This window comes from Strix aluco, chromosome 2, assembly GCF_031877795.1.
Source record: "Strix aluco isolate bStrAlu1 chromosome 2, bStrAlu1.hap1, whole genome shotgun sequence".
Classification (NCBI taxonomy): Eukaryota; Metazoa; Chordata; class Aves; order Strigiformes; family Strigidae; genus Strix; species Strix aluco.
In genome coordinates, this window is record NC_133932.1 from 87372381 (window position 1) to 87381705 (window position 9325).

Genomic DNA, 9325 nt, shown 5'->3' on the forward strand with positions numbered 1-9325 from the left:
CGCTGGACAGCGCCCGGCGGGCGGCGGGCGAGCAGCGCGGCTCCGCGGCCGCGCAGGCAAGGTCAGACCGGCCGGCGCGGAGCCGCGCGCAGCCGCTGCCTCCGCGGCCACCGCCGCGCTCCCCGCCCGCGCCTCCCTGACATGCAGCGGTGGCCGGTGGCTAGCAGCACCGTTCCCGTGCCGGTGAGCCAGCCCGGCCGGCAGACCTCCACTTAGCTGCCCGGGAGCCGTCAGGGAGGGGGATCGAGGAGGGGGATTTTTTTTTTTTCCTTCTACTTTTTTTTTTTTTTTTTTTTTTTTTTTGCGTGGCTTGCAGTACGTGCCTGGATAGTTTGTGGATATAATTATTGACTGGAATCTGGGCTGTTGCAGTTGTACGTGGGGGGGGGAAGAGAGGGAGAGAGGAGAAAAGAAACAGTCCCCCCCCTCCACCGACCCTCCCTGCTTCCCCTCCCCACATTAATTTTTTTTTTTCTCCCCCTTTGGTGGTGGTTCGGACATTTCATGTATTGAATGAACTGGAATTGCTTTCCGTGTGAGGAGGATGGTTGCTGTTACTTTGTGATGAGATCGGGAATGAATTGCTCGGTTTAAAAATGCTGCTTTGGATTCTGTTGCTGGAGACGTCTCTTTGTTTTGCTGCTGGAAACGTTACAGGGGACGTTTGCAAAGAGAAGATCTGTGCCTGCAACGAGATAGAAGGGGATTTGCACGTAGACTGTGAGAAAAAGGGATTTACCAGCCTGCAACATTTCACCGCCCCGACTTCCCAGTTTTACCATTTATTCCTGCATGGCAATTCCCTGACTCGACTTTTCCCTAATGAGTTTGCTAACTTTTACAATGCAGTCAGTTTGCACATGGAAAACAACGGTTTGCATGAAATTGTTCCCGGGGCTTTTCTTGGGCTGCAGCTGGTGAAACGCTTGCACATAAACAACAACAAGATCAAATCGTTCAGGAAGCAGACTTTCCTGGGGCTGGACGATCTGGAATACCTCCAGGCAGATTTTAATCTATTGCGGGATATTGACCCGGGAGCATTTAGGGACTTAAACAAGCTAGAGGTGCTGATTTTAAATGACAATCTCATCAGCACCTTGCCCCCCAACGTGTTTCAGTATGTGCCGATCACCCACCTCGACCTCCGGGGAAACCGTCTTAAAACCTTGCCTTACGAGGAGGTCCTGGAGCAGATCCCAGGCATTGCCGAAATCCTGCTAGAGGATAACCCCTGGGACTGCACTTGCGATCTGCTGTCGTTGAAGGAATGGCTGGAAAACATACCCAAAAACGCTTTGATCGGCAGAGTGATTTGTGAGGCTCCCACTAGGTTGCAGGGCAAAGATTTAAATGAGACCACAGAGCAAGAGCTGTGCAAAAAGAACAGAGTGGATTCTAGCCTAGCTGCTCCCCCTGCCGAAGAAGAAACCTGCGATCCTGGTCCCATTCCAACCCCCTTTAAAATACATGGCAAAGAAGACCCCGCCACGCCAGGATCTGGTCCAAACGGAGGTACAAAGATTCCTGTCAACTGGCAAATCAAGACCAGACCCACTGCTGCCGTGTCAACAGTCAGCGCGAAGAGCAAGCTACCGGCTACCGTGTCCTGCCCACAGATCTGCAGCTGCGATCAGATCCCTGGCTCGGGTTTAAAGGTTAATTGCAACGACAGGAATGTGAGCAGCCTGGTGGATTTGAAGCCCAAGCCGTCCAATGTGCAGGAGCTATTTCTGAGAGACAACAAAATACACACCATCAGGAAATCCCACTTTCTGGATTACCGGAAACTTAATTTACTCGATCTGGGCAACAACAACATCGCCACCATCGAGAACAACACCTTCAAGAACCTCTTTGATCTCCGATGGCTCTACATGGATAGCAACTACCTAGACACCCTGTCCCGGGAGAAATTCACTGGGCTGCAAAACCTGGAGTATCTGAATGTGGAGTTTAATGGGATCCAGCTGATCATGCCCGGCACCTTCAATGCAATGCCCAAACTCAGAGTCCTCATCCTCAACAACAACCTGCTGAGGTCTCTCCCAGTCGACGTGTTTGCCGGGGTCTCGCTTTCCAAGCTGAGCATACACAACAATTACTTCATGTACCTCCCGGTGGCGGGGGTGCTGGACCAGCTCACCTCCATCACCCAGATCGATCTGCACGGCAACCCCTGGGACTGTACGTGCCCTATCGTGCCTTTCAAACAGTGGGCGGAGATGCTGCGCCCCAAGGTGATTATGAGCGACCTGAGGTGCGAGTCCCCTGAAGATTTCTTCAAGGAGGATTTCGAGTCTCTCTCCAACGACGTGATTTGCCCTCAGTTAAAAATCTCGCCCACATTAACTTCTACTAACAAAAACAGCACCGGGTTGACAGAGACAGGTACTCACTCCAACTCCTACTTGGAGACCAGCCGGGTCTCTATTTCGGTGCTGGTGCCAGGGCTGCTGCTGGTTTTTGTGACCTCTGCCTTCACGGTGGTTGGCATGCTGGTGTTCATCCTGAGGAACAGAAAGCGGTCCAAGAGGAGGGACGCCAACTCCTCCGCATCCGAGATCAACTCCCTGCAGACGGTCTGCGACTCGTCCTACTGGCACAACGGGCCCTACAGCGCCGACGGGGCCCACAGGGTTTACGACTGCGGCTCCCACTCCCTGTCGGACTGAGACGACGGGCGGAGCAGGGGCGGCCACCGCCCGGGACCGGCCCTTCGCGCTCCAGCCGGTGGGGCGGCCAAGGGCGGCCGGGGGCGGCTCTGCACCTCGGCTGCCTTTTGTCAGAAACAGAACCACAGGCCCGCACGCCCCCCTCCCCACACCCCCCGTAGCGAGCACCGAGGCCCGGGCCGCGGCGGGGGGAGCCCGGCGCCGGGGCGCGTCCCCCCAGCCCCGCGCAGCCCGGCGCGGTGGGCGCATCCTCCGCCCCTGCGCTGCCGGGGCAGCAACGGACAAGCGAGGACCCGCTTCCTTCGGCTCCGGCAGGGCGAAACACGGCTCCTGGTTTTGTTGGGCTTTTGTTCTATTATGTTGGGGTTTGTTTTGCTTTTTTTGCCCTCTGCCCTTGCGGACCGACCCCTGTCCGAGAGGCCGGGAAGAGGAGGGGGGCGGAGGAAAGGCTGGTGTCGGCCTCCTCCCGACAGCAAAGCAGGAGTGGAAAGTTGCACGAAGGCATGAATGTAATGTAAATAAATGACTCCGACGCCGAAACAGACAAATGGACAAAAAAAAAAAAAAAAAAAAAAAAAAAAAAGTGCTGCATGGCTCGCATGGATACAACGCACCCCAGGGACGCTCCAGCCCCCGACTGGAAGCAGCGTCTAGTTCACACCATCATCCCTCTTACCTGATAAGTCCCTTCGTATCAAACCTTCTATATACGAAATACAGTATAATAATAAAAAGTGCCATTTCGCCATTTTTGTGTGATCAATAGGCAGTAGAGATCGTACTTTTACCGTGGAAAAAATTGTAAAGATTTTATTTAAGACATAGTTGCATGAATATTCTCATCGGATTTTTTTTTTATTTTTTTTTTTTTTTAGGAGGGAATTACTTTGCTGGGAGAGATTTGCTTTGTTGATGGTGGGTTGTGTTTCGGTTTTCAGGGGGGCGGGGGGAGGGGAGGCTTTGGTTTTGTTTTCTCTCTCTTCTTTTTCAATATACATATTCAGTATTGCCTTTCCATCTGAATGTAAAAATTAGTACCCTTGATTTCTATTACGGTAACAGTGTAAACATAAAAAAAAAAAAAATCCAAGGCAGTTAAGCATGACCAATTAATGTCACACTAGTGCTTAGGCTGCAAAGTTTAATGGTAGAAAATTCTGTGCTGTTGTAAATCTTACTATAACTTGAGGAAACCAGAACTGAGGAAGCAAGTGAAACTTACTAATTCTATTCGAGGATTTTATAATGGCATATTTTTTCAGTATTAAAGTGAAAATGTTTTCAACTCCGGGTCCTTACCATTTTTCCAGCATCAGTTCTTGCAAGTGGGTTATTTGGGTTTAGGGGACAGAGCCTCCTTTCAGTGCTGTGTTTCTCTCCCTCTCTCTCTCTTACCCTCCTTCCCTCCCTTCCTCTCTCTCATTCATTCCCACGCAGAGGCACAAACACCCTTCCCTCACCCCTTCCCCAATGTAAATAACACACAGAGGTTTCCTGCTCCCTCTCCCTCTTTTTTTTTTTTTTTTTTTTTTTTTTTTTTTTTTTTATATAATGCGGCAGTGAATCCCTTTATTAATACTGTGAATCTCTCCCTGCTGCTGCCGCCGCTGCCGCCGCCGCTGCTGCACACACTGCAGATATATTAGGGATGTTAGTGGGAATTTGATTTAATTGACTCTGCCTAGCTCGGTCTCATTAAGCCGGAGCCGGATTTCACCGGTCAGCAGGCCGGGCCCGGGGGCAGCCCGCCGGACTGCCGGCGAGGCGGGGCTGCTGCGGGCGGCTGGGCTCCGGCAGCTGCTGCAAGTGGGAAAACTAATTAGCGAAGGGACTTTCCCATCCCTGCTCTGGGTAGCTGCACCCTTTGAGATTAAATGCTGAAAAAAACCCACGGCGCAGTGCTGCAGCTGGACTTCAGGCAGCTCGCATTTGATCCCATTCCTCTACGGGAAAGTGCCCCTAAACTCAGTAAAATCTGTAAAAGCGAAAGCCCCTGCAAATCACTTGTAACTCACAGCTCAAGTCCCAGCGGAGATATGGAGAATTTCAGTCACGTTGCTTCTGGCTTTCTCCAGGCAGAGAATCCTTTTAAAGAGTAAAACACCGTAAGGGACTTGCTGAACTTCAAATACTGATTCGGTTTGCTTTATAGAAAGTGTCCACCTTTGGGATATGCGAGGAGAAAACAGACGTGCATCCATACACATTGCAATAGATAGCCTCTTGAAAATGAGGCAGAAGCCTGACCCCGGGTGTTCATGAAGTATGAAACGTGGGGAATAGATCATTCCTCCAGAATCCTTTATCACTGCGGAAAGGTCTGCAGTCTCCTAGAAAACACCTAGAAGTTTGGTTGTCTAGCTCTGAAAATGGGATGTCCTGCTTAACTATACAAACCGTTCCTATTTCGAGGGCCCTTCTTTAGATTCCCCCTTGCTTCTTTGTTAGACTGATTGTTCTGCCAGGACATTCTGCGTAACACAAAGTGATGGCAGTAGAGGCTCTAGTTTGCTATTGTGCATTGTTCAATCTACCAGATTGAGAAGAAAAAGAAAATGCATTTACATGTGAGCCAGTATTTCTGTCCTCAGAAGGCCATCAACTTTAGCTTAGGCATAGTCCAAAAAAAGTAAGCCAGTACACCCCTAGATGACTACTTAAGTCATGCTGCCTTCTCCATGGTATTGTGGTGATAAAATTGAAGAACTGAGAGCATTAAGGATACATCCCGTGTTAAAATATTGTAGTTATGTTACAAGCACTCTTACGGAAGTTAAGATAAAAGATGTAGTAAATTCAAGATGTCAAATCACTGACTGAGATCAGACATGCATGCATTCCAGAGAGTATAATGCTAAATATATGTAATTTTGATTTTTTATCCTTGAGAAGTAGCATAAACTTGTAACTTTGCTCATTTACTTTCCCTAAAGTGCTAGTTCAAGTTCATTGGCACACTTAAATAGAAATGTCAGTGAAGTGTTGAAGATATGCATTTATTACCCTTTTTTTCTAGGTTGGGGTTGGGGGGAAATAAAATTACCCTTTTTCTTTCTATGTCATTTTCTGATTTTAACATTCACATTATTCTTTCTTCCATCTTGCAGATGCTCACCTTTAAGACACACAGATCACCTAACTCTCTGAGTTGATATAATAATTATCAGGCTTTATTACAATGCTTATCTTATTTGCATGTTTAGTGTTTCCAAGATTATTTTTATCAAAACAAAACACCCAACCAAAGAGAAAAATAAGAGAAAGAAAAAGGATGATTGAGGATGTAGTGAAGGAAAGTGAAGTGCAAATATGTTAAATACGTTTAGCTGTATGGCATTAACTACAATTGAAAAAAGTTAAATGTTTTATTCATTTTGATAAAGCCTAACTGTATTGATAATACTTCTGACATTGGAAGCCTACATAATATCCATGTTGTGTCAAAACCTGTACATTTTTTTCTGCCAATTTAAGATGAATTTCCTAACTCCAGGCATAATTAACTTACTTCTTATTGCTTCTTAATAATCACAGTAAAGAGACTTCTGTTGTTTCAGAAAGGACAGACAGAAAAGAAACAGATATGTTGTTTAGTTAGTTTAAAAGAAAGTTTTGTTTTTTCTGCAAACACTTCAACTAAGAATAGCCTAGAATTTAAACTGTTGCCATAGAAATATATGCCTGTATGCATGGTAGCCTCTTGCATGCCATTGCAGAGGACTGAATGAAACTCTAGAAGCAAACTGATGAAATTTTAAATTAATACCTATAGGTGATATGTATCATTTTGAGCAGAAGTGTACTGTTGGAACTGCACAAGAATATGTTATTATATTGCTTTACTAAATTTATTGGTTGTGCCAGGTTATTTTATAACTTTAGTGCAGTTTGCATTGAAAATAGTTTCAGATCTGCTTGCAAGCTAACGTGATGTAAACCTTTTTTTTTTTTTTTTTAATTTTTGCAAGAGCGGGGTCAGGTTTTATCTGATGGAGAAGAAAAGGCTTTGTGTACTAGTCTTTACTCGGGTAGAACAGCCATTAACTACAAAAGGCGAACATTTCACACTTTCTTAAGCAAAACTCCTTAGGGCTAAAGTTAAGGCAGCAAGAAGCTGCAAAATGCTTCCCCTTCCCAACAGAATAATCTCTAGCTTCCATTATCCGTGAGAAGTTTTCTAGGTGTCCCAATATGAAAGTCTCGAAAAGACAAGTAGCTCTTAGTAAAGGAACAACTTCTTTGCATTTTTGTCAGTGGCTTGTTCAGCTGCAAAACAAAGCAGGATTTTTTTCGAGAGTTTAGTGTAGTTGTTTACACTATCTGGATCAGTCAGAGCAGGTTTGGCTACTTCTTATTCACGTGTAATTGAAAGTGAGAATTCTTAGATGATTATGGACTTCAGCAGGTAGATCCTTTTGTATTTAGAAAAGTTTTCATAAGTATATATGTGAAGTAGGACAGTTTCTGTGATTGAATCTTATTCCATGTATTTGTGCAGTTCAAATTTGTGGGAATTCTTTGTGATTTATGGTACAGAAATTTCCAGGCAATGGGCAGGACTTCTGAGCTGCTGCATAAGAACCTTTTTTTGGTGTTTGGGAACAAGTCAGAAAGTGAAGAATTAATGGTTTGTGTTGGCAAGCTGTGGTTGCCCCAAAAATCACCAAGATATTTATATAATCTATTTAAAATGTGTAATGTATAATCTGTTTAAACTGTATTAAGAGTATGGACATGGCCAATCAAAATCACAAGAATCTTTTATATAGTCCTCAGCTTTTCCCAGACAGAGGAATATTAGCACTGGAAGAAATGTGGACTGAAAAATGCTTCAAGTATTGTGTTACATTACATTACATTCATTATGATTATGTTTAGCAATGCTACCTTAATGGGTTAACCTGTAACAGAAGATGATATTCAACATAATTGTCTGAGAGTTTCAGAAACTTTAATGATGCTATCTTATAGGTGGAGAAATACAAATGAGATCCATCAGCATTACTTCTCCAAGATTAGTTACCAGGTCAGTTGACATATTGTTGTGCTGAATGGTTTAATTTACCAGTTTAAGCTTCTGAATCAAGTTCTGTATATACTTCTCAAATACATTTTTCAGTTATGTGACAGAGGAACAAAGTCAGCAGAAATTCCCATGAAGGAAATAGCAGTCTCCTGCGGCAAGCACTTGAAGGCTAAGACTGAAAATTCATAGCAGAGGAAAGAATGGACAGAAACAGCCCATTGTAGAAGATGCTGAGCTGACTCTAAGCGAATGACTGCTTTAAGTGCCATTGTTTTAGTGGTATCAGTGGCACAAAGTGCTCTATCATTTGCCCCACAGAAATATTCCTGCCACCAGAACTCCTTCTCTATCCGTCTCCCTTTCCATTAGGTAGCAAGATTGATCCCCCTCAGTTTCTGAGCCAATGCATCAAATTCTCTTAGCTATTAATGCCATTTATTGATATCATGACTGTTCAGACAGACCCCTCGAGCTTTGGTCTCAAAGCATGTCTAAGCATGGGCTGTCATGATTGGTTTGTGTTATTTTATCATTCCTGAATCAACTGCAACTTTCGTGCAAGTGGGAAGTTTAACAGACAAGGTGCATTAAAATGTGACTTGAGGAAAACAAAAGAATGGGAAGATAATTATTCTTTTCGTTTAAATGAGAATTCACATAGTGAAGATGGGCTGGGAAGCCACAATGAAAACTATGGAGACCAGTGGAAAATGTAATGCAGAACATATATGAAGAAATGAAGAAGCAGTATAGTCTGGTGGAAGAAGTTAGGGAATGTGACTTATTTTCTGGATCACTATGCAACCTAGAGTGTAGGTGATGTTTGTCTCATCTGGCTTAATGGTCTTGAATGAGCTGCTCTAGCACAAGCCAGTAGTGGCCTAAGAGGTGTCCTGGAGTATCTGAGATATGTGCATGAGGCTTGTAGATACAAAATAAGGACTAGGGTACACTCATACATTTCTGGAGTGGCAGGTGAAGCCTAGGTCGGATATATTAGGGCATCTGAAATAGGAGTAGACACCCATGTGGGAACAACTGAATTGAACTCTAGATCTACATGGAGAGGCTGGTGGCTTGGTTTGCATGGTCCACATAAGTAATTTGAATTACCTTGGTATCTGAGCTATCTGCATGGTGCTGACAGAAAAGGCTCAAGGCTTGTAGGACATATGATCAGCCGGTGACCTGCAAGGTACTTTAAGATACCACAAATGACACTGCATTTCTATGAACGGGCAGAGAAGCTGAATCCTAAATGTAGCTTAGATACATATTCCTGCACTGCAGATAATTAAATGCATGTGACAACTAAATCAAGCCCTTGAAATTATACAGAATAGATTATATCAGAGATGGTTAGCTGAGACATGACAATTAATTTTTAAAGGACGACTGTTAATTTTTAGAGGCTATCAATTAGGTCAGATATATCCCACACACTTTCTCCATCTGTTTTCCTAACTTGGATTTTATTTGTTGTCTTTTCAGATTGTTAGCTGTTTGATTTGGGGATTGAATCCTATTGATTGCTTTTGGATGGAACTCCTATTTCAGCCGATGCCTTTAGAAATTAGTCTTGTACGTAATAACCGTAACAGAAACATCATAAAGTAATAGAAGT

The 9325-nt window shown here is 44.5% G+C and overlaps 1 protein-coding gene across 1 annotated transcript; it reads left to right on the top strand.

The window, feature by feature from the left end:
- The first annotated feature begins 303 nt into the window (after window positions 1-303).
- SLITRK1 (SLIT and NTRK like family member 1) lies at window positions 304-3960 on the top strand. The gene has a single exon (XM_074816941.1). It carries the CDS (start codon window positions 597-599, stop codon window positions 2673-2675), a length of 2079 nt encoding a protein of 692 aa, XP_074673042.1. The 5' UTR covers window positions 304-596; the 3' UTR covers window positions 2676-3960.
- Window positions 3961-9325: the final 5365 nt, after the last annotated feature.

Bases quoted from the DNA above. Each gene is read 5' to 3' on its own strand.
- SLITRK1 (XM_074816941.1), top strand. From the start codon at position 597: ATGCTGCTTTGGATTCTGTTGCTGGAGACGTCTCTTTGTTTTGCTGCT.